We start from the raw sequence: 25,393 nt of genomic DNA on the forward strand, positions 1-25,393 counted from the left end.
AGCTTGTTTGTTTATGATCTCTGCACTCATGACCAATGAGACTTGCTGTCTGCAGGCAATAACTAGGTCAGGCGTAACATGTTTAAGACCCAGCCCACAAAAACACAATGTAATCAACTTGTGTTTGTAGAACAGCCACATTGGTGACTATAAACATGGTGCTTGCTACGTTTTGATATGTAATAGTGCATGTGAGTTTCAGCCCTGTGTAGACATCAGTCTGTCCTACTTAGGGCTTTACTTGCCCTCTGCAAAGCACTTTGACAGCATATGAATGGTTAGCTTCAATATCAATAGCCTACACTACGCTGAATGAGATGTTGGGTTTTAAGAAAATGTTGTAACTATTTTCCTTATTTTTGGGTGTCAAGCTGCACTGATTTATCCCCCCAGGAACACAGATGTCAGTGTTTCCAAGAGCGCGCTGGTCCAAGGTTCAGTTGTTGATAGTGGGTCACATTTTAAACGGTAGTTCTAGAATAGCTTAGCAATAAATTGTGATCTAGTAATAAAAGTGTGTGTGTGGGATGAGGGGTGCGCACGCGCCAGCCACAAGGAAACCAGGTGGCTCTGTTGTTCTGCCTTCTGTGTAAGCCACTAAGCTAAGGCAGGGGGTGAGGGTTGTTCACAGCAAGAACTCGCTTTGTGCTGACGCTCAATATTAACTTTACTATGGAATCCCGCAGGTCTAGTGGAAAGCGCCCATCTCCCCACCCCTCTCTCTCTTCCCACCTCTAACAGCACAGATTCCTCAGCCCCGCACAGAGGAGTTCAGCTAGAGGGGCCAGAAGAAAACTATGCCACAGAAATCTGATGTTTTCAGGTACTTTTCATTCCTGGTTTGTAATTTATTTTATCAGAACATGGAGGTTACGTGAGTGAATTTCTCTGCAGTCCCATGACTGCAGTTTTTCTTTAAGGTTCTCCATTGTAAGGGATCTGCAGCCCTTTGCATGAAGAACAGCACTTAGTCGCATACACTCAGGACTGGAACCCACCAGCTGTTCACTGTGGCGCATTACTGCGGCATCCTTATTGCTTGAGTCTGCTATTTGCTGACTTGTTTTCCACCTCAAGGGTTCTCAGTCAGCAACTTCAATAGCTAATGGTCTGCCATAAGATTGTTTCAGAGTTACCATCAGACCCTGTCCTCATGGCCGCACAGCACAGGGCTGGATTGTGGAGGAAAGGTACCATCACGCTACTGGCATGGGAGCCCTTAAAGCTCTTAATCAGTGGCAGGGGATGGATCAGTTGATGTTGCCTGCACCTGGCATTGGCCGCTGTTGGCCAGCAGGATACGGGGCTAGATAAACCATTGGTCTGACCCAGTATGGCCGTTCTTATGTAGAATTTAAAGCTGCTTTGCAAGCCACTTTCAGTGCCTGAGAACTTTGAGAGGCAGAACTGGCTCCCTGACAAGCCTCCCCCACACGGAGCAGAGATTGGCACAGAGAAAATTGAGCCCATCTTGTGAACGGGCTGAACAGAAAGTAAAATAAAAATACTCTTAGTAATCTGTGAGCAACAGCAGCTGGAGGCTATCAAATAAGGGAAGGATCTTCTCCTTACATAGTAATCTGATCGTAGTTTGGCTGAAATGTTTCCTAGGAAATCTGTACAACTAGGGTTTGAACTGTTGTAAAAATCAGAATCTTCTTTGAGTGTAAGTCACTATGGCTTCCCGTCTTTCTTAACACAACAATTGAGTCCTGGTTTTTTCCTTTGTTTAGTTATTTTATTATTCGTATTTCATTTCATCCCAGTTGTGGTTTGAACTGGAGTTTTCCCTCCCCCATTTTTTCTTTAGGACCCCTGCTTTTGGTCCATTAGCACTCCGGCTTATGCAGAAGATTCTGGGGTTTAAGCCCTGCCAGACTTGCCCGAGGTCTTTTCCTCCCTCGTGACAGACATTTGAGTTACCTCCAAGAAACTCAGGTCTCGTCAAAGTGTAAGGTCGTACAGGGTTTCAAGGCAGGTCTCGGAAAGATAGAGCTGTCTGAAACGCCCTCTAATGGAATGCTCACTAGCCCCAATGGGTTCCACTTCTCTCACCTTGTACATCGGCCTCTACATCCCAGGCTGCGCCAGTGACTGTTGCAGCTTAAGCAGCACCCTTAGAGACTAGGACACCGAAGAAGCCTCTTTCCCCCACCTGAGAAATGTGGAGGAGGTGTAGGTCAGCCCCTTAAATCCTACTCTAAGGAGACCTCGTGGCCCTCAAAGGCTCCAGCTAAGGCTCTATCTGATTCCGGTACTGAGCCAAAAAAGCAGGGTGCAGAGAACTCTTCTAATAGACAGCACAGGGAGCCTTCTTCCTCGGTACAGACTGACACCTCTTGGCACCAAGATGCACCTGGCCCTTCTACTCAGTCTTCGATACCCTCAACTTCCGTGCAGAGCTCTGAGATCAGAGCATGGCTCATAGATGGTTCTCGAGCATGGAGCTAACCTGCTTCAATAAAGTCCAATCAATCTAGCAGAAAACCTAGTACTCGCAAAATTTGCCTTCAAAAGTAAACTGCTTCCATTCCTGGTGTTTTCTTCGAAATGTCTGATGCTTAAGAAGAGTGCTCTCCCACGATCCTAGTATGACTGAGGTCCCAGGGGAAGCCACACTGAGGTTACTCAATTAGGGCAAACAATCCCCAAAGCTGATGGATATTCCAATACTTAGATTTACAAAGCCTGCACAAAAAAGCTTCAACAATACCCTTACTGGTTGCACAGAAGCCAAAACACAGGTCTCTTAAAGCAACCCAGCAGTGGGCTTCCACCCAGCCAAGTCAAATATGAAAGTTCTACCAATCCCAAAGGATCAGACCATCACCTCCCAAGTTAATGAATATTTCAGATCTTACCCAACTAAACTAACATTGAAAAAGAAGAGAGAGAGTATTGGTTAAAAGATCAATATACACACAGACATGAGTACAGTTCTGAGATCAGTTTCATAGTAGAGATAGTGTATGCTGGAGTTAGAAAGAGTTCTTAGAATTAGTCCATACATTCAGTCCACTGTTCATATCCAGGGTGATCCAGGTGGGACTGAAGATCTCAGTCTTACAACTTGAACTTCCCCTGCATAAAGCAGATCTGAGATAAAAATGATCAGGACCTAACGCATCAGGACCTAAGCGTGACTGGTAATTAGCTACACCGATTAACATAAGACAATTGCCTTGATCACTATGCTGCTATCACTATATTTACAGTTAAATGTTAAGATCTCTGAATTAGCAGAATACAGCATAGACAGGAACTGTTTGTTTGATTACATATATATGTTAAGAGGTTGACAACATAAAGACTGCAGGATGCTTAATCCTTTCTGGCCACATGGCACACCTAGACTGCCTGTTGGATTTAAAGACAATGGGTTCAGTCAGAGTACATTTGGTTGCCCACACTACTACAGCCAGATGGCAGCGAGGTTTACACAACTTATTTTCTCCCTGTATAGCCCAAATGTGGGGCTCAGTGCCCTGAGGAACTCTCCCATCACCTTTGAACCAATGGCTTTCCATTCTTTCCTCCACCTCTCCCTCAAGAGTTCATTCCTTGGAGCAGTGCTTCCCAGACTTGGGACGCCGCTTGTTCAGGGAAAGCCCCTGGCGGACTGGGCCAGTTTACGTGCCGCGTCTGCAAGTTCAGCCGATCGCGGCTCCCACTGGCCGCAGTTTGCCCCTCAGCCCGCATCGCTTCCTGCAGCCCCCATTGGCTTGGAGCGGCAAACCGCGGCCAGTGGGAGCCACGATCGGCCGGACGCGGCAGGTAAACAAACCAGCCTGGTCCGCCAGGGGCTTTCCCTGGACAAGCGGCGTCCCAAGGTTGAGAAACGCTGCCTTGTAGCCATCATTTGGCTAGATGAAGGGGAGCGCTCAATGCTCTCAGGGTAGACCTGCCATTTACTACCTTCTGTAGAGAGAGAATTACACTGTGTCCCCATCCTTGCTTCCTGCTTAAGGTCTCTTTATTAATCACACAAGCTGCCCACCAGTGATCTATCCCAAAGCCTCATGCCACCAGAGAGGAAACCAGCCTACCTACGCTAGATGACAGAAGGGCTCTCAGCTGCTACCTTAAGACCTCCTGGGCCTTTCCTAGATCGTATGCAGAGAGGATGAAGGGACAACCTAGTTTGACTCAAAGACCATCAAAGCAGGTTTTGGGTTGCAGTTTAACCTGTTATGAATCTGCTGGGATGCAGCCCCATCCCGCCTGCAAAGGGCCAGCGTATTCAACTAGCACTCAGTTCTACTGAAAGATGTCCCAATAGCAGAAACCTATAGGACTGCACCTTGGTCTTCCATTCACATTTGTCAATCATTATGCCAGTTTAGCTGCTGCTACACTCCTCTGAACAGTCTCGCCTCCTTGAGATGTTTTGTCCCTATGAGTGCTCCAGTGCCTGCCCCTCAGCTCTGCTGCTCAAGTGAGCAAGCATAGAGTGGTGGTGGGGCCATGCCTCCCCTCATTTAGTGTTGCAGAGACTGCGTTGCATTCTTCAGTTGCAAGTGCATGGGTGACACCTTCTTACAGGGGTGCGCCCATAGAGATAAAACATCTTGAACTCTGACCTCAATAGCAAAAAGCTCACTGCTCAATCTTTATGTACAAAGGAAGAAAACTTGGAATGTTACAGCTCTCCCTAGAGCACATTTATTATGTGACATCATCCAAGGCTGTATCAGATAATTCTCTTGAATGGTGGGCTGAGAAACACAGGAAGGGTTGGAACTTCCTAAAGTTTTTTTTAACCATATTCTAGAAAAGGGATTGGCAACAGCAGCGCGCACGCACACAAAAAGGGAGGGTCGAAAAGAGTTTAGTTCTTTGCTAGTGAGACTAATAGGCATAGCTGTTCCTTTTTAAAAAAGGAATTTCAGTGTGACTGCAGTGTTGCTAGAATAGACATACGAGGAGAGAAAAGAGCAATACCGCCGAACTCAATTATTTTGTGTCAAGGTCCAGACAACATAATACAAAAACAACACTAACGCTACCGCCTGTCAAAAGTTATGGGCAGGCTGGTTATTGACTAGCCCTGCCATAGAAGATGACAAATTCAGCCCAGTTCTTAGGACTAGGTCACTTCAGCAATAATAGGCAGTATTTCCACTCACTAAGCTGCAGAGTGTTACAAAGAGCTTTCATTTGCATATATAAGGCAATGAAAAAATGGTAATACTGTCACATAACTGGCCAGTCAAGATTCTGCTACAAGACACGTGAACCACAGCAGTAACTGAAGATTATTAAAATATGGGGCTGCAGTGTTCTCAATGCAGGTGCCTATGGCAGTCTTTCCAGTGACTTCAATAAAACTTACATTGCCTTTTGACCAATGAAATTAGTCTGAGACTCAACTAACCCCACCTGGCACATTCTGAATACTTTGGTTAGCTTTAGTCATATCCTGTTGAGTGATTTGTCTGCAAGCTGTTTTTTGTTTACATAGAGGCTTATTTGTTTGCATGAGACAAAATTCAGTAGCTAACCTGTTTCTCAGTGAGTTGAAGGCTTCAGCTCACAGTAACAAATAGTAACTTGCATCCCAGGTTTGCCAACTTTCATTTTCCATTTAAGCTTCATACAAAATCTAAAATAGTTACTGTTAGGGTGAAATGTAGTGTGAACAATTTGTTATACAGGGAAATGATAGTATGTTTAGTGCTGCAACACACACTGTACAATCTGGTCTTAGACCAAAATGTACAGTGTAGGCAACATTCCACTTTGCTACTATCTCACATAGTTGATTCTTCAACTTGTTATTAAATATACAAACCCATCTCTCTCTTGGTACAGACTAGTTTGCAAGGCATGATTAATGTTCTGACAAGTTATTTAATTATCCTACACTGCAGTAATAGATATGACCATTACACTTTGCAAGGAAAACACAGTGAAGGGCAAGATATTTTAAAGGTAATTTATACAGGGATAAGGCTGCTGGGCCTTTCTGTTCCTTGTACATGTGACAGTTTATTTAATCCACGTCTAAGCATCAGTAATTTTGCTGGAGTTCTCCGTAGAGGACGATGGGAGCTGTGGTGGACCTTTAGCTCAAACAGGTTGGAGGAAAAATATTTGGTTTAAATGCCAAGGGAAGAGATGTTTGTTTATGGCATTACAAGGAGGAAATGGAACTGATTGGTTCTCCAGTCTTTCAGGTAAAACAAGGTGACAAGTCTCTCTCCCTGTTTATTACACCTATTTTGAAAGCACATTAGCTTAATGGTGTCATTTCTCCCTTAGTCCACTAAATCTAAATCCAAAACATACATTTCTAGGAATCAAATAAGCCAGTGAAATTTTAATTTTAGCCTATGAGGAGTTAAATCAGGTCATGTAAATTTGATCCAAAAATGTCTAGGAGTTTTCAATTATGTTTCCCAATGAACCACTTCAGAGAAAAAACAGCTGAACCTACATATCCTCGTTAGATAATTCATTTTTAAAAAGACATCAGTACATAACTGAATTAAAAATATGAAAGAGTTGTTCCTAAACAAACATTGCTATGCTTGACAAATCAACATTGAATTCTCCCTAGTGACATATGACTAACAGGACATTTAATGTTTGTGAACCATTATGAAAGAACACCACTGGAAAGAAGTGAAATATTTCGTGTTTGAAGGGATTGGTATTTCTTCTTCAACTCAGTGTTTGGTTGCTGTCAAATCTGAAGAAAAGCAAAGTCATTTATTTAAAAAAGAGCTCTTCACAGATTCTTCTTGTGTCCTCTGGTGATGTAACACTGTGGCCTACTGTTCGGGAGTCTGTGTAGATTTCATAATCATTTCCACCCTGGGGACAAGAGAGACAAACAAATCAGCTGCCTTCTTCATAGTGCAGATGCATGCTCGCTTACACGGTGTATATACATTAAGGACATTGTGTGTGTTGTGAAAAGGGTGGATGTGAATGGCTTTCAAACTCCAGTGGAGCAACAGTCCACTGAAAAGGTTTCTGGAGAGCCAGCTTGTGCAGCACATAAACAACACACAGGTTAGGCTTAACCAGCATTTGAATTGTTATTTACTGCAATAGTAACAATCCATTTGTTACTCACCAAAGAGTGTATAAAATAGAAAAATACTAAATCACTGGAACAGTATGCTAAAAGCTGATTTACATACAAATGACTAGACAGTGTAGTAGATTTAATCTGTACACTTACTGGTCAATATGCTCAGAGTAGCTTTTGATTATTTTCTTAGAAAAATCTCTCCAGTGTACCATTTAACAAATTCAGTGTCTTTCAAAGATGGGGATAATTGAAGATATACTAAAGTCACTTTTTAAAGGCCTGAGCTAAACGGTACAAACCTTTATGTCAGGTCTACTACTATAAAGTTTTGTTGGTATAGCTATGTTGGTGTGCCAACGTGCCCGCAAAATCCCCACGTATATGCAGCTATGCTACCATAAAAACCGTCAGCATATGCTGTGTCTACACAAGGGAGATTCACTCTTCAGATTTTACTGGCCCAATTGGACACTCACAAGTAACTTACTTATACCGCAAACAGGAAGCTTGTCTGTAAAATGCCTACTGTACAGTTGATAGGAGTGACAAATCACGACTGAGTTATGCATGTTATTTCCAACTTGTGCTAATAAACTTTTATATCATCCCACATCTTGTAATTTCCTTATCACATTTTACAGAAAAACTACTGTAGATTTTTTTTTTTTTTTTTTAAAGAAAAGCACCTTTTATTAATCAGGCTCTCTCACAGCTACAGATAGATAATTGCTAATCTTTCAAGCCTCTTAATTTCAACATCTTGATTTATTTAAAAAAAAATCCTCTTCAGCCCTAGAAAGATGCTTAATACCTTCTGATGGAGGGGATGTGAAAAGACTGGTGTGCAGGGGCAGGGTCTTCCCCCCACAATTTGATTTTGGTAGGGAGATGTCTCAGGCACTCTGCTGGCTACACAACACAGCTGTGCAAGGGGACAGGGGCCTTACTCCTTCATATTCCCCTGTGAGTGGCCACAATAGATTTAGTATCAAGTAGGTTTTAAAAATCTAACCATGTGAATGCCCCTTCAATTTGATCTGTAAAAGATGGGTTGGAAACAGAGGCAGAGGTTACACTAGTATTTCCAACATACGATTTTTCAGAAGCCAATGCAAGTCCTTGTTTTCATGGTGTGACCTGTCTATGTGGATCCTGCTGGTGTGCACTAGGGAGCTTTTAGTGCATGTTAGCAGGGTCCACTGATGCACCTTGTAGACCAGCTAGGTAACTGCAGCTAGCTTGTTCTGTGCACTCTTATTTAAAATCACTCCAACAACACAGCTGTACAGTTCAGTAACAGTACATTTGGAAGAGAGTTTGTTTCATGCACAAAGTTCTTGTGGTTTTGAGACTGCACAGCACAAGCTGTTCTGACACAACGGTGCTGCTGAATTAATCTAATCCAATGGTTCTCAAACTTTTTGTACTGGTGACCCCTTTCACACAGCAAGCCTTGAGTGTGACCCCCCACCCCCCTTATTAATGAGGTCGTAAAGCAGGAGCCCAGGCAGAAGAACTCGCTTTCAGTGTGTAACATGCCAGAGGCCCTTGGAGCTAGAGAATTTTTATTATTTTACACTGAATGGGTTAGAGGGAGGGGGAGAGACATTTTATTCTGTCAAATGGCTGAACAGAAATTGGCTTAAATATTTTTGAGGAAGAAAATGCAGGGTATTAAATAGAGGTAAAAAAGTTCAGCAACGTGAGGTGGTGCCAATCCAAGAAATGTCTGACAAAAGATGAAAGCCATAGCGTGGTTTCAGTCTCTAATCTAATTGATTAAAAAGTCCTGCTTATGGAGCTTTCAGTTTGGGAAGGGGATTCTAAATGTATATGCAGAATAGTGCAGTACTCACTGGCATGGTCTTATCTCCAAAGAAATAGATAGTCTTGTATCCATCGTTGCCAGCAATTCCTAAGCAGTATCTCTTATCCCAACCATTTGGAAATACATCAAAGCTTATCTGCCCCCCTAAGTAAAAGGTAGACAAGAGGCAAGTGTTAAGGGGGGAGGGGAAAAAAAGGAACTCTGCTGACTGAGGCTGAACGCCACTGAAGCAGATTCTGATAAAGGAAACTGAACAAGTCCGAGACATGAATGAAATGAAATGAAATGAAATGGAGTTAAGGCTGAGAGAACACATCAAGACTTTAGTGTAAAACACATTACAGGGATGTTACAATGGTTACCAAACCAAGTGTTCTACACGCAGGATATTCAGATGTTTAAATTTAAAAGAAATCCAAACATCTTTAGAACACCCAAACTGAACCCTGGCCTGTAGCAACAGGATGCAAGACCGCAGGATTTTGATTAAGGCGTGTTAGTGTTTGTGGTCCCAAATTAAACTGATTTTTAAAGGTTTAGAATTTCTTCCTATCCACAGTATCATGCAGTTCTACTAGGACCAAATTTCAATTCAAACATCTCTCAAAAAAATCAAAAATAAATGTTTAAAGTTCAAGTGCCTGCTTTTGAGTGAAAGCAGATCATGCCACACCCTTTTCTACACAGCAGAAAGGGTGGCAGGCTTGGCAGATTCAGACATTGAAGAAAAAGGTAAGTGAAGCCTTTACTCCATTGGTCCTCCTTTTTCCAAGCCTGTAGAAGCTTCTCAGACTTGCCTACACTTAAAATGGTACAGCAGCACAGCGCTGCAGTATAGACACTATCTATGCCGACAGAAGGGATTCTCCCATCAGCATAGGTAATCCATCTTTCCAAGAGGTAGTAGCTAGGTTGATGGAAGAATTCTGTGTAGTGCTGTCTACACAGGGACTTAGGTAGCTTAACTACATCCCTCAGAGGTGTGGATTTTTCACACCCCGACGGATGTAGTTAAATCAACCTAATTTTCTAGTGTAGACCAGGCCCCAGTGGGAATCAAGCTCTACAAGTGTGTCTGAACTCTCCCTGACACAAACTTTGCAACCAATTCAGCAGAAAATGAGTGTAAATTAAGTTTGTGTGTATTAATGAGGACTGTCAGGTTATCACTCTGTGCTTTGAACCAATTAATTCTGAATGGAGCCAATGCCAGAATCCCCACCAGCTCTACAAAAACAATGACCGTTTTCAGGGACACCACATATCAGAGACTGTCTGACGCTGAGTATAGATGTTTATGCTTGAGAACTTACAGATATACAATTAAACTCGTCCATTGACATAATCCCTCAGCATGGGAAGGAAGCTGCCTGACTCAGTGCATACCATCTTCTGGAAAGAGACGTTCTCAAACACAAGAAAGATTTTCAGGTAAGAATTCCAATCACTGACAAATTCATTTGAATAGCTTGTGTGGAGTGCATAAGACCCGCTCTTACTCCTTTTCTCAATGTTCTAATGGAATATACAACATTGTGGGTGAGTTCCTGGTTCTTTGAATATGACTGTGTTCACACAGTAAGATTTCATAAGAGTTTTGAAATAGACAAATAGGAGGAAGTCAATCTTTTTAAGATAATGATCTTATAAAGAAAAACTTTTCACTCTATTATGGTTAACTCTGAGTTGATACTTTTATTCTAAACCTGTATTTTTCCAAGGGATTTTTTTTTTATCATGTCAAGCTTAACACTGGGCTGAAATATGACACAAAGTCTCAAACAGGAGGATTTTCTTGATATTTTAAAAATGTTTTGCCCAGTTTAAGTGGATGTCATCATAGAGGATTGTTCATGGCAAGCCCTGTTTGAAACTCATTTTGCCCCAAATAAACCGTTTAATTCTGCCAGAGGTAGAGACAGACAACCATTTATTCTTTCTACTATGAATGAAAGAGAAAGTGGAGAATTTGCCCAGAGATGTTCAGTAGGAAAAAAAATAGGAAAGACAAGCCTAGAAAGACACATCCCTACTGTACAGAATTACTGTGCATCTTGTGTCTCCTCTTGAATTTCCTTTCTGACTCACCCCCCTCCGCCCCCAATAATACAACCACTGAAATTAAAAGTCAAGGGCTAGTAATGGAGGCAGTGTTAATGCAGTAAGTATTTGTCATGTACGTGGTGGGCAGAAGAAGCATCTCTCGTTAGTCAGAAATGTGTAATTCGTTTTTACAAATCAAGCAAAATCAACTGTATGAGTGACATCAGAAGATAATGAACTAACAAAAACAGATGCAGTTTTCCTTTTGTTGTGGTGTCTTCTACCACAAAGGACCTAATGAAAGACTTTGTGTACAAAATGGCAGCAGCCACCCCCACCCTGGCCACTGAGTCATACAGCGTGAGCAATCTGGCAAGAGGGCATGATTTTTTTTTAAATGAAATTCTTTTTTTAAAAGATGTGATACCTATAGAAAATGTGAGGCCTTTTCCTGCAAATTCTCTTTGTAAATCAGCTACAAATTTCTCTCTTATATGTTCCCTCTGTTAAAAACAAAAACAAAGACGCATCAGTTAAGTGATTTTTATGTAGTAATCAGTATCAGAAAAGGCAATAGTAAGTAGGGAACTGTGGTCCTAGCTAGCTGCTCCCAAGTCCATGGATGCAATGGTGCAGTACTAGTATTACAGAGCTAAGTTCTGCTCAGCATACACCAGTGTAGTCTGGAGTATCTCCATGGGGCTACTAGGACATTACACAAGTGTACAGTGAACGCAAACAGAATTTGACCTATACCATGTTATTTTTCGCTTCCGTCAGAGGAGCTCAACATATTCTACATACTAATGAATTAAAAATTAATGAATGGTGTATTATAACCTTGCTGAAAAGCTCAATTTCACAGCAAGGGTGTAATACAAGGGGAAACTGAGGCACTGAGAGGTTAAGAACAAATTTTCAAAGGTGGTCTCTAATTTTGGATGCCTCACACTTTTGGGCCTGAGACACACTGAAAATCAAGCCTAGTTTTCTAAAAGTTAGGCAGCCAGTAACTGAGGTACTCTTAACTTAGAGACATCGTTGGAAATCTTGGGTCTTGGTGACAGGCCCAAGGTCACAAAAGAAGTCTGAGACAATGTAGGAAACAGAACCCAGATTTCTCAATTCCCAGTCTTATGCTTTTAGGCACAAAACCATCTCTGCCCTGATAAATGTAACTGCATTTTAAAGATGGCTAATGCTGAGTAGTTTAAGCCTCAAGTTTAGGTTTTGTTTAAAAAGCATTAGAGAAGGTAATAGGAAAAAAAGAGTATTTTCATTAATTTTCAAAGAACATAAAGCTACCACAGTGATTGGTGCTATACAAAACCCAAGACACACTGACAGACTAGGGGTTTTTGGGAGGACTGATGCAGGGTAAGAAGGAAGGGAGATTTATAGTATTGGAAACACCTCACAACAGCATTGTGCTAGAGCACCAGAAAGAGAAAGTGAGATCAGCTAATCTGCTTTTTACATTTCCTGCAGTTTGAACAATGAAACTCAACCAACAGCAGGGAGAAAGGTGTTAAACACAGGAAGGGGAGTTTTTGAAAATACAATTTGACCGTGACAGTGTCCTTTAGAACAGTGAGGAATAAGAGAGGTAACCCATTTTAAAAATTGACTCACTTTATCAAATTCATAGAACTCAATTCGCTCTTCCTGGCTGCAGCTTCTCCCAACAGGGCAGACATTCAGCATCCCATTTCGGAACTCAATAAAAGTACCCCTGAAAAAGAGAGTCAACTGTCACTGCTGAAAATGGACGCAAGTCCACGTATGTCTGAAAGGCAAACACAGCGATGATCAGATTGCTGAAGCTGAATCTCAAGAACTTTTGCTCTGTTACTGAGATCTCCAAAAATGGCATTATGTGATGAAAATATTACAGTTTAAAGGAACTGTGTTTGCCCATTACATTAGTGATAGCTGAGGAAAACACACAAGTTTTCATTTCAAATTGCAAAATGTAATTACCCAAGTAGAAATTTGCTTAGGATGTCAGAGTAAACATGATTACTACGTATCTTGCACATTGTTGATAAAAACAGTTGTAAGTGCTCAAGACCTTGTGGGTCAGATGATCAGCCCCATTCCTCTTCCTCTGTGTAAGCAGCTAGAAACCCAGCAGGATTCAATTCCCCTGGCATGGAGGAATCTTTGATGAGTGCAGAGCTCCTTTAGCCATCTTACACTACCCCTGTTGATCTCTGGTATAGAAGACACCCCCATTGAAAAGGATGCATGGCGGAAGCACCCCTTCACTCTAATAATCACTCCTTGGTTGCTGGATCAGCTCAGCTGTGGCTGGACAGAACTGAAAGCAACCTTAGGACAATTCTTAGCCAGCCCCAATATTGGGGAGCTGCAAGGGTAGCTTAAATCTATCTTTCACTCTCCCTGTCCCAGCTGTATGGACCTGTCCCAGCTGTATGGAGCAAAGGATCTAGCTCAGCATCTCCAGCAGTTGCATTCCCAAATACGGTGCAGGGCAATTGGTCTCAAATTTTAGAAGAAAACTTGCAAACTTATAATTTATGGAAGCAATAATGCCTTTGAATTCCAACTGCATCAAGAAAATTCCTTTTACATTAAGTTTAATTTTCCCTTCCTGGGAAATGAAAATAGGAGGTATCCCAATCAGCACCCAATGTTCTGTCTTTCTAGATTTTTATAGAGTAATTTGTTCTATGGAGAATAAATAATTCCCTGTTCCCTGGCAAGCAACTCTGGACAATCTTTTCTTTTGATCCTTCTTCACCTGCTCCAATAGCAGAGCTTGTCTTCCTATGTATGGGATTGCTGGAACAATAATATATATCTATCTCAATTATACAGCGTGCCCTCAAACACAAACCATCCAGCTCTAACTGGACTGGACATTGTCTTCCCTATTGATGCTCAATATCCCAAAAGCGGGAATACCCTCTCCCCTAAGATGTGCATGTGCATATACCTACCTTTTCTTTGGCAGTTTAATCTTTGCAATGTAACTCAGACAATAGTTGATTAGATCTTGGAGCAGGTCCTCACCCAGATGACTTTGAATGCTCTAAACATACAAAAAGACCTGTCAGCTATAGGTCCAGAATTCAGGGTTCTGAAAGTAGCTAACTGACAACACAGGTTTGGGATAGTCCTGTATAGCAGATCGCAGAAAAACATGTCTTAGATAAGTGATTTTCAGTTAGTATGTGTGCAGCACCGGTATGGTAAAGCTCCCATTCTCTACCTTAATCATATACTGCTGTGCTGGGCAACTGACTACCTCCCCCTATAACTGACTACCTCTCCCTATGATCCTCTAAGCCCCTAGTTCAAACTGTGGGTTATAAAATGCAGGACTGAATGGAAAGGGGCAGACAGTGGCTAGTACAGTGTGGGATACCACTGTCTTAGATTTCAATCTGGGCCCTGAGCTATTTTATTTTCCATTCTGCAATAGCTAGATTGAGTCACTGAAGATTATCACAATATTAGATTTAATCAACAGTATTTTCTCATCCACTTACACTATTTCTTGCAGCTTATAAAATACACTAATCAATCAAGAATTCACTCTATGAGCTAGATCCTAAGTAGCAGCCAGGGTACACTCCACTCATTTGGAGGGTGGGGAAGGAAAAAAGGTGAAAGCCACCTTCCAGTTTCTCAATTCTCAGGCCTGTCAGGGATCAGATATAATTCAGAGTAGCCTCAAGGCTACTCTAAATGAGGCCCAATTGCCATGGAAATTCCATGAGCTTGGGATCACTAGAGAGCTCCAGCCATGATCCCTATGCCAGAGGCTAGGAGAGATGTCACTCAAGAATTTCCCATGCTGGAAAAATTCTCACCTAGCCAAATCTACCAGGTTTTGAGCAGCACAAAACAGGAGGTCTGAGGTAAGGATCTGGCCCCATACCTCGTGTCAGTCTACAAGGAGCAAGATGAAGCGTCAGTTATACAAATAAAAAACATATAAAATAATTTCAGACTTTATTAAAAAATGATCACTAAAACTGCATACATACCTGCTTGCACAAAAATTCCCCATCTTTGTATGACACGAGACCATTTTCTGGAAAGACGTAGTCAAATTTTTCAACCACTAAAATACAAACAAAAAACTGCTGCAGCGTCTACTTTAATTTGCCTTCCCTCATACTTTATAATATGCAAACCCTTTTAGGTCAAAATACGGTAGTTTTTAGAATATTAAGCACAAAAGTTACACACTTGTAATGTCCGGTGAGAGACTCCAAGGACCTAATCCTGCAACTCCTCTGTATTTGTTCCTCCTTCGGAAGTCACTGGGAGACTAACATCATGTGAAGAGCTTGTAGTTAAGTTACATACATTTAGTGTTAAGGATATGACTCCATCCTTAGCACATTTCTTTGTACTTTATTATTGTAAACTGTCCTGCATCCAGTAAGTATTGCAAAACCTTGGAACAACAATCTGGATTTAAATTGATAAGAGGACGAAGGAAAGTTTACCTATTTGAGAGTGATTTTTTTAATGCAACTCTGCCTTATTAAGATTTGTGTGTGTGTGTGTGTTTAAATTGAATTATAGGAGTATTGAGTCTCCTCTGAAATATGTAAGTAGTATTAGAAGATGAAAATATATGGTTACAAAATGGTAAATCCAAGCAGCTTGTTCTGAGCCATTAACTATGTTGCAATAGGAAAACGTACCGTACTATTTATTTCACTACAAGCTGTGTGATACTGCTGCTGAAACTAAAATTCAGCATTTGGATTCAAATGAATTTTGCAGGAATAGGTTGAAAAACACTATCAGATCAGTTGTGGAACAGAATATTCTGTTTCAAGAAAAGCTGTGAAATCACATCCTTATCTGAACATTTGCAGTAGTTGTAATACTGCTAGAGGTTATTTCAGGGTATCAGGATCTTGCTAGTGTAGGACAAGATGACTTCCTGGAGGCCACTTACAGGCCACGGTTAGGTAACATGTTTGTGGCATGTAGTGGGCTTGCATATTTGTGAATTATGGAAGGCTATTACTATTGATCTTTCACATTAAAAATATTACATAGAGTTGAAAAGGAAAAGAACCAGATTTTCTTTTCAGAGCCACCATCTAATAAAATCAGCTCCTGCATGGATGAACACATTAGATAGCTTAACAACCTATGTAATGAGATATGCACAACTCCATTTTATAAAGATGTTAAAATATATCTTACTACAATGGTAGTGTGGAGTCAGTACTTCACTCTGAGTCGCAATCCCTTAATAAAAAATTTCAAGATCTTTAAGATATAAAATCATCCTACCCAAAAGCATAGGTACTAGATAGGACTTTTAATGCAGCTGGTAGGTGTCCACATAGGGTATAAAATTCAGCAATTGTCATATTCTAACCTGAGCAGGTTCTCAGTGGGACAGTAAATAACTAACAAACATTTCATGAAATTGATGTGGTATAATAAACACAGAGAAACTGATACTCAGAACAAGGAATAAGGAAGCTTGCATTTAATGAACAACTCCAGGAGAAAGGGTTTGTATTTACGCATCAGGACTACCTCATAAGCAATTCATTTCAACTGGGATTGCATCATCCTCTTTTCTTACCATCGTCTCCCAGCTGCTCTTGAATTTTGTCCAAGTCTGAACCACCTACAAGTCCAACTCTCACCTTCTTCCGCAGCTTCTGCAGAAATTCTGCCATTTCTGCTGTGATTTTCTACATTAAAAGAAGAGTTTAGAATTTTTAGGTAGTCTAGGTACTTTTAGTTTGAGATACCAGTTGACTGTAAATACAACAGTGCAGTGGGAAAAAGGTCACTGGGAACTAAATTGTGTTGGGCTTTAAGAAACAATATGAGAGCTTTTTAAAAATGCCTATGAGAAAATCTTCCCATAAGGTAAAAATGCCTTAAATAAGAAGGAAGCCACTACAGCATTTGGCTCACTAATGCAGTGTGTTTCCTATTGCTAAAAAGTCAAAAAACTGCACTGGCTTCTGAGGCGTCTTCTAGGTCAGCCTCCACATAGACTGAACTAATCTCCCCCACCCAGTTTGGAAGTCAGAGGCAAGCGTGACACAACGTCCATATTCGAATAAATGGCTTACAATCATCACACTAAACTCATAGGTTAAAAAATGGCACTTAGGGGCACTGCTGCTTCCTGAAACCAAGAAAAATTGAGAATCCAAGAGCTCCCTCCCCTAAACTGCAAGCCAACAACATACTGTGCACCCGCAACTCTCTCAAGATGGAACAGTAGGCATTTCCTTCAGATTACTGGCATTATCTCCATTTTTAATTCATTGAGCTTCAGTCAGCTAACTCTCATTCCAGCCAGCCAGCTATTATTTATCGAGACAAAGTTACTCCTAAAAACAGAACAAAAGACTGTAAAAAATAATATGAAGGTACATCATCATCTTAAATCTAATGAATTTTAAAAAATGAGTTAAATTAGTTTCAGGCCAGACAACTGCCCACAAGTGTCCTTGGTAAATTTTTGTGGCTTTATAACAACTTTCTTTTAAGATGTCTCTTCTGTTACTGTGTGAGACACTCGTGCAAAACAAAGGAAACAACAAAACTGGCTATATGCGAAGTATTGTCAAAGGTACAAAGTAAATAAACTGAAAAACAGTTGAAAATGTCATCCACTTTTTCAATTATAGTTACACTGAATATACAAAATATTCAAAAGCAATATGATTTTTATTTTGAGGCTGTTACAAAAAAATCTTGTTACAAGAAATCTCAGTTTGACTTAAACTGAATGCATATGACTATATAATTATTCATTTCCTAAACCTTGCATGTTACTTCTAAATCAACAGAAAATAAATATTCCAGCCCCCTAGGGAAAAAACCTGAGCTGCACCTTTATTTATTTTTCTGAATCTCAAAGTGAGATATATGAATGTGTGTTCAACAAAATCCATCCCCCAGTGTAATATGGTTATTGCTAGCAGAGGTTTTGGAATAATTAAGGAAAGAAGCTCCTGTGACAGTTAAACATTGGAGCTGACAACACAACATGCTTCTTAAATCCTAATAATCAGGAATATTATAAAAAAGTTATAACCCAGAACTTGTATTTTCTTCCTTGCCCCCATACTGAACTCATCCCATGGGGCAGCAATGGATACTTTAAGCTTGCTTTATATAACACCTCCTCTGCCACTCCCACCCTCAGTGTACTGGTTCCTATCCTTTCAGGACTACTGTACAGTTTACCAGACAAAGGCCTCGCGTGAACTTGTCAAGCAGTCTCCCATTTAGCAGTATGCACTATAATATCATGTGGCGCTTGTCTTAATCCAAGTCTCCAGTCTAAAAAGTCACCTAAACTGTTACCAAAAAATTATTGCAATCAGAATGGACAGGGCTCATCATTAAAAATAGCAACACAGAGTAGTAGTCACAAAGCCCTAAGTTTCTGGGTGGCTACTCTTTCAGAGTTTGCACATGGGACAGAACTGGTGATCAGAATGTCACAGCAACAAGAGATTTTTGTAGTGTAGTATGTATTTTCTAAATGTACAATGAACCTAATTCTCAATTACTGAGGGACAATCCCCACTCATTGATATATTTTGTTTTCCACAACCAAATCTTTGTACAACTTTTCATGAGTGATGTACCCAAGAATTCAAATTCTAATATCTAAATTGTATTGTTAAATCTATTCACCTAAATTTGGGATATTGCTGATTATGTACTCTATGTATCATATGTAAAACTTTTAAAAACTAACTTTGTATGTGTGGATAATCTAAGCACTATAACCAGATATACAGACACTCTTTTCTCAATCTATGTATTGTATAACTTTAACATTTGCTTTAATAAAAATTTTAAATCTATCACACGTGCTGCTTGTGTGAATATTTTCAGCCAAAACCTATTTTTGCTGAAGAATACAGATTTGGGTCAACCAAAAATTAATGCAATGCCATGACAAATGTGCAGAACAGTTTCATTCCAAAAAAACTTTTTAAAAAAGTTTTGATTTTTTCAGTACTTGAAATGAGTTTTTTTCTGAAGTTTACTTCAGTTTTATTTTTAAAAGTTTCAAAAAGCTCTAAAACAGAATGAAATATTTAGTGTGACCCAAACTGATTTTTTTTTTAACACTTTGGTTAACTGAAAAGTTCAAAAAATGTTCATCCCACATCGACCTGAAACTATTTTCCTCTCCAATTTTTCAGCATGGCCAGTTGAGTTGACGGAGTGGAGAAATCAGTTTTTTGCACAGCTCTAATCATAAGTCACTGACACACGGTGTTGACAAGCCAGAATACTACAAGCGACATTACCATCTTCCATCAACATGGCAAACAACGCATGAAAAGAACATGACTGTAACACAGGGGCCCCCTATTGGTGTAAAAGTGATGCATGGAATATTAGTACAGGAGGGAAATTGTAGGTGCTAAATCTTTGGTGGGACCTGAAACTGCTATTTTCTAGGTCTTTGATAGTGTAACTCTCAGGGTTTGTCAATTGCATATGTTGGAGTCAGACCTGATGGGTCTGGCAGATCGTATCACCGATAACCCTGCCCAAACCACACCCCTCTCCCCAATAACCTCCCCAGGCTCCCAGTCCAGCCAGAGACTCCCATAATAATCACCTGCCCAGGTCCTTCTACCCTATACTCCATAACCTCCCATTCATCCACCATGTAACGCCACAGCCCACCCCAACCCTATACCCCCCCACAACCCACCCCAACCCCATAAACTCCCACACATCCCCATATAGCCCACCCCAACCCTATACCCCCCCACAACCCACTGTCAACAGCATCCCACACATCCCCATATCAGCCCACAGCCCTCCCCAACCCCCATACCCTCCCACACATCCCCATATCAGCTCACCCGAGGCCTATACCCCCACAACCCACCCCAACCCCATAAACTCCCACACATCCTCATATCAGCTCACCCGAGGCCTATAGCCCCCACAGCCCCTCCCCTATGCCCCCCACAGCCCTCCCCAACCCCCATACCCTCCCACACATCCCCATATCAGCCCACAGCCCGCCCACCCCCCCATACCCCCACAACCCACCCCCAACCCCATAAACTCTCACAGGTTCCTCCATGTGACGCCCACCCCCCAGCCCGTCCCAACCCCAAAGCCTCCCATATATGACCCCCCGACCCACTCCAGGGCCCGCTCCCAATCACCCGCTCCAGGTCCGAAAGCCCCAGGGACGCCCCCGCCGGCTCACCTGCCTGGGGGCGGTCAGGGTCCCATCCACATCAAAGAGGCACAGGACGCTGCTGCCCGGCGCCGCCATGCTGCGGATGACGTGGCTCAGCCGGGCGCTGCACTCGCTTCCGGCTCTGCGCGACTCCGCCGCGGGGGATGCCGGGAACCCAAACCGCTCCACCGAAAGGCGCCCGCAGCCCCCCCCCGGCTCCCCGAGCCCGCCCACAGTGCAGCGCGCCGGGGCGCCGCGGAGCGACAGTCGTGCCAGCGCAGGCGCAGTGTGCGGCCGCGTAGCTTCACCTCTCTACGCGTCGAGATGGTAAGGGGCCGGGGACTGGCGCTGGGGAATGCGGCCCAGCGCCCGCTCGTAGGCCGGGCCCCGGCGGTATTCGCAGGCGTGCTAGGCGCTGTACATGGCGCACAGTGCTAATACTCCGCCTCTCGAGGGCCGGCCCCAGCAGTAGCTGAGCGGGGGCGGGGGACGAGCGGGCCAGGCCGCCCTCAACGGCGCGGGAGGGGCGTACGCGTGTGGTGTCGGGGGAAGGCGCGGTCGGAAACACTTTGCCGGCAGACACGCCGGGGAGGTGGCGCCACCTAGCGCCTGGACAGCCCTCATGACGTTTCGCTGAGGGCCGGTGCCAGTCCCCTTGGTGCCCTGAAGCGAGGCTATGGGGCGCTCCAGGGCCCTTCCGCCTGTATGCGCTGTGATGCGGCTGCTCCTGGGCCGCTCTACGCCTCCAGAGCAAGGAATTCTGCCTCTTTCGTGCTGTGTACACGGGCCTCAAACTGAAATCTGCACCTGAGTAAGTCTCTCAACACAAACCCAGGCTTCACCAATTCGCTTAGAACACAGTAGGAATGTAACTGCTATACCCTGATTGTCCTCAAGCTGCTACAGAGACAGATATTGTAAGAGCTGCAAGTGTTGTGTAATGCCAGTATTGAAAGATTTAATGGTGTGATATGGGAATGTTTTCTTTTAGGCTGGAATCTTCAAAATAAGGACTCGACTCCATTTGCTGCCTTCCTTTGGGAGATCTCTACCAAGGGAGCTTTCACCAAGATTGTGGAAAAGAGAAGACATGTGCCTACCCCGTTGCTTTGGGACCCATATGTTCTTACAGCCACAGAGATGGCAACCTGGTAGTGCTAATTTTTATCCTGGGACAGGGCTGGCACTGCACAGATGTGCTGGCAGCTTAACCCCCACCAACAGAGTCTTAAAAAAGTCTATGATTGAGAACAAAGAACAGTTCAAACTGGTCTACAAGTTTCCAGGAATTAAATATTGTAGAATATTTTCAAGAATGAAGTTGCTACAGACTGGTATAACCATACTCATCCTCCCTCCTGTCTATCACCTCTATCTGCAGGAACAAGTTTCTCAGGATTTTCTGTTGTATGTCACTGGCACTGCTTGCTTTGCTTCTGCAATGCTGTATGGTATAAGTTATTTTCTCAGACGAATGATTGGACTGATGTACTTAAATGAAGCTGGCACCATTGTAAAAGTGGCACACTTAACATTTTGGGGAAGAAAGAAAGAAATTTATTGTCCAGTTGAAACTGTAATGATGTTGGGTGACACTGGAGATGCTAAGAATGAAGTACTGCTCCAGTTTAAACAGCACAATAGTACACAGGTTTTATATTTTACTCTAACGTTTGGCCATATTGTGGATAAACAGAGGTTTGCCCAAATATTTGGAGGATTTTAGTGACTCATTAGATGCAATGACCAACATTTTTCAAGCGTCTAGCTTGTTTAATGTTTTTCCATTGCTCTTCATGCTGAATTCATAGCTTAATAGATTTGCAAGCACTCAAATATGGAATATTTCCAGACTTTTTCCATACAAATCCTTTATGAGCTAACATGCACACCCGTGTTTGTATAAAGGGGATACAATGATGTGGCAACCCACTAGATAGAAGTTCCTGTACAACTAATTTCAGATGAAAGGGGAATCTCATCACACACACACACACACACACACACAAACAACCATTATGTAAAGAAATATAGTTTAATACTCATGTCTGATGGTAACATACACAGTTGAAATCTTTAAAATTGTTTCACCTTAATCTGCAGTTGCAGTGGAGCGTGGTGGTGGGTGGTGGTTTTTTTGTGTCTTTCTCTCAGCTTGGCTTTCAGACTGTAGAATGGCAGTTAAAGAAAACATTTATTGGTAAAACTGAGCAAATGTAATTTGCTATCATAGATATAACATAGCAGCCCACAGTGCCATTTTTAGTCTCTTGTGAGACTGCACTTCCAATTTATATAAAATTTTGATCAGGCAAGTCTTATTTATATTAACATGAAAAATTAATAAGTTATTAAAACTGTATCCCGGTACAGGGATTTGCAAAGATATTGTCATGGGAGTGAGGTGGAATTGCTTGCTCACTCCCTTGTGTTCTGGGCTGGCACCAACTGGAAAGTTTGCCACTCACTTTTTTTCTGTAACAGTTGTTCTGTCAGATCAAAAGGTGTTAATGGGATCCAGAGTGAACTTTGTCCATCTTTCATCTGTAGCTTGTGGGTTCAATGCTTGGATGATCTTCACAAGGCTCTAAGTATTGCTTGGAGAAAAATATGTTGCAAGAGAATATCTACTTCAACTATATGAAAACAAATAAAGTAGCTGGACAGTGTCTCAAGAGCCACAGTAAAGCATTTTAAATTGTGTACATAATGAAAAGGATCAAAAATTCTGAAGAGAAGTATGTTACAGTAGTACTATTTACAGACACACCATCAGGTTCCTGTTCAAGTTTAAAAAACATTTTCTTACCCTGGTCTATAGAAAATGTCTTAGGTTATTGAAACAAAGAATTTTAAGCATTTATTTTTCAGTGCTTATGCTCTGTTTGGATTTTCTTTTTCAATTTAACCAACAAACTGTCAATTTCATTTTCTTAGGCATAGCATTGTAATATTTGGGTTGCAAAAACAGCAGGGGAATGGTTATTTTTAGAAGATTAACATTAAAACAAAGAATCATGGAAATATTTGAATTGGGCTGAGATTTTATAAAAAGTGGGTGCATGCACAACTTCATGTCATCACTGGTTGGGATCTTTCGACAGCAACAGTGCCCATACAGGAGCTAAATAGCACATCAGTTCAAAATATCCTTCCACTGACTGGCCTGCAGTTAGAATACATTTGCTTTTTTGCTGTGTGTGGTATGGACTGTACTTATCACAAATTTTAAAAAAACCAAAGTTGTACTGTATAAAGTGTTAAGAGACTTCAGTTGTGTTGCTTACTGATATGGAATGACAGGTAATTAAGCAGATTTATAAAGCACAGTATGTATTTTAATGACAATGTAATGGCTACCTTTATTACCATCATGTGAAAAATTACAAATGTCAACACAAGCAAACCATATGGTATAGTGGGAGCTGTTTAATTAAAGTTGTACCACTTTACATAGTATTATGAAAGTTCATAGGAGTAAATCCTGCCCAGTGCCTCTCCAGATATGGAATGCTCTGGTTACACACCATCAGTATCTGTGTTTGTGTTCGCTTTTGGCAGTCTCACAGAGGCATATAGCCGCCCCCACTGCTATGCGCACCTGGAGAGGCTGGAAGAACCACTATTCAAATTCTGTACTCCCCTTCCCCACTGGTCCCCCCACCGAGGACAGCAGCTTCACTGCTCCATGGCCTTGGGTGGGGAGTAGTCCTTACCTCCCCAAAGATGTCCTTACCAGTGACCTAGAAATCAGGATCAAGATTTACTCCATAATAAGAAGCAGGCCTGGACATGGAGAAAACATGGACTCAGGGAAACCCACGGTGGGGAAAAAGGGGCAGTTTGCCCAGGAGTCCTGTTTGAGAGGGCCACCAAACCTAGTGGTGTTGCAAACTGTTGTATCAGATTGCAACATCACGCAGTGAAATTTGGCCCAGTGAGCCTGGGACACGAGGTGAGCCTTATCCTGGGGTGAGTATGGGATGGGCTCACTCTCCAACCCTCTCCCCTCTGTGGTAATCTTTTTGGAAGGGTGGGGAGCCTCAGTTTTAGATTTTGCCCCAGACCCTCAAAACCCTCTGTGTGGCCCTGTATGGACTTTATACCTGTAATAAATTTCATTGTATATTAATGAAGGGCCTGATCCTGCAATTTTATCCTTTTCACATTAAAATAACTGAATTAGTAAAGGGAGAGGATGGCTGGTGGGATAAGATAGATTACTCAGTACAAAAACACTTGAAATTGACCAAATAAAGTTCTACAAGAAATCGTGGTCTAAGAAGCACAAAGTATCCTTATCTAAACCTACCGTGTCAGATAAGAGCAATTACAGAGCAACTGCCAAAGGAGGTCACTAAGGCATCATAAATGGAAATGTTCAAGAAGAACATAGGTGATCACAAGCATTAGCTTAGAGTTCATTCCACCTTTTCACATCTTTGGAGGTTCCATTTCTCATTACTTAGCTGCTCTCGATCATTCTAGTATTACTGATTTCTGCGACAGATTTACAACTGAGTGTCAAATGTTTTGCCTAGAGTCAAATAATTCCTAAAAACATACAGCACGTTAATGCAAAATCCTCTCTGCTGCACTGGTATGCAAGAGTAAAGGAAGAAAGATAAGGATTAGGGAACAAGCAGCACCTTATGAGTGCTACGATGAAAGGCCAGCCAATGTGAGATTGCCATGTTCCTAACGATATGTATGCACTTTGGGCTGGTGGTTTGATTCCCAGCTTAAGAAGGCATCTCTGTACTAGCTATGATTGAGCTAGCACACTAAAAATAGAACACAGCCATGGAGGCACAAGGGGTGGGAGGGGCTAGCAACTCCAAGTACATACCTGTCTGAGATGCTAGGCACATACTTGGGATGGCTACCACCTCCTGCTGCCACAGCTACACACTGTTTTTAGTGCATTAGTTAGATCAGAGCTAGCACAGTTATGTATCCTCAAGCTGGGGATTACACTCCCATCTTGAAGTGTTAAGACATACGTTAAGGGATGGAGGTGTAACCCTACCCCAATCAAATGGCTTACATGCTGCAGTCACAGCAGCATGATGTGCACAAAGTGCACTTTGCTTCTGCTTGTAGGAGCAACAAAGAGCATTTCCCAGGGCACCTTCAAACCTGTCCTGTGAAATCCTGCTATGACTGGGTAAAGTTCATAGTAGAATTTTGCAGGGAGTATGTCTGTTCCCTCCACTGTGCTGAACAGGGCAGGATTCTGCTCACTGATAATACTGTGAACATTGAGGTCTGAAGTATCCCCATCTAT

At 42.0% G+C, this 25,393-nt stretch overlaps 2 protein-coding genes across 5 annotated transcripts; one reads left to right on the forward strand and one right to left on the reverse strand.

Annotated features, from left to right (window-relative positions):
- Window positions 1-1,748: 1,748 nt before the first annotated feature.
- PMM2 (phosphomannomutase 2) lies at window positions 1,749-20,285 on the reverse strand. Of its 3 annotated transcripts, none has more exons than XM_074965477.1 (8): window positions 17,123-17,277; window positions 16,501-16,612; window positions 14,927-15,003; window positions 13,874-13,965; window positions 12,543-12,642; window positions 11,338-11,413; window positions 8,896-9,011; window positions 1,758-6,816 (listed from the first exon to the last, which is right to left on the reverse strand). In XM_074965477.1, the coding sequence occupies exons 2-8, from the start codon at window positions 16,595-16,597 to the stop codon at window positions 6,712-6,714; spliced, it is 663 nt and encodes a 220-aa protein (XP_074821578.1). In that variant the 5' UTR covers window positions 16,598-16,612; window positions 17,123-17,277; the 3' UTR covers window positions 1,758-6,711. The 3 variants fall into 3 exon arrangements, with proteins under 3 accessions (XP_074821579.1, XP_074821578.1, XP_074821577.1); XM_074965476.1 differs by lacking the exon at window positions 17,123-17,277 and adding an exon at window positions 20,134-20,285 and having other exon boundaries at window positions 1,760-6,816; XM_074965478.1 differs by lacking the exons at window positions 8,896-9,011; window positions 11,338-11,413; window positions 17,123-17,277 and adding an exon at window positions 20,134-20,285 and having other exon boundaries at window positions 1,749-6,816.
- TMEM186 (transmembrane protein 186) lies at window positions 20,267-24,156 on the forward strand. Of its 2 annotated transcripts, none has more exons than XM_074965479.1 (2): window positions 20,267-20,433; window positions 21,098-24,156. In XM_074965479.1, the coding sequence occupies exons 1-2, from the start codon at window positions 20,431-20,433 to the stop codon at window positions 21,830-21,832; spliced, it is 738 nt and encodes a 245-aa protein (XP_074821580.1). In that variant the 5' UTR covers window positions 20,267-20,430; the 3' UTR covers window positions 21,833-24,156. The 2 variants fall into 2 exon arrangements, with proteins under 2 accessions (XP_074821580.1, XP_074821581.1); XM_074965480.1 differs by lacking the exon at window positions 20,267-20,433 and adding an exon at window positions 20,707-20,917 and having other exon boundaries at window positions 21,098-24,154.
- The last annotated feature ends 1,237 nt before the right edge of the window (window positions 24,157-25,393 follow it).

Source organism: Natator depressus, chromosome 10 (genome assembly GCF_965152275.1).
Source record: "Natator depressus isolate rNatDep1 chromosome 10, rNatDep2.hap1, whole genome shotgun sequence".
NCBI classification, from domain to species: domain Eukaryota; kingdom Metazoa; phylum Chordata; order Testudines; family Cheloniidae; genus Natator; species Natator depressus.

Coding starts and splice junctions, on each gene's coding strand:
- PMM2 (XM_074965476.1), bottom strand. CDS start 20,202: ATGGCGGCGCCGGGCAGCAGCGTCCTGTGCCTCTTTGATGTGGATGGG. Junction 16,613..20,133: donor CCCTGACCGCCCCCAGGCAG/GTGAGCCGGCGG, acceptor CTTTTAATGTAG/AAAATCACAGCAGAAATGGC. Junction 13,966..14,926: donor GGGAATTTTTGTGCAAGCAG/GTATGTATGCAG, acceptor TTGTATGTTTAG/AGCATTCAAAGTCATCTGGG.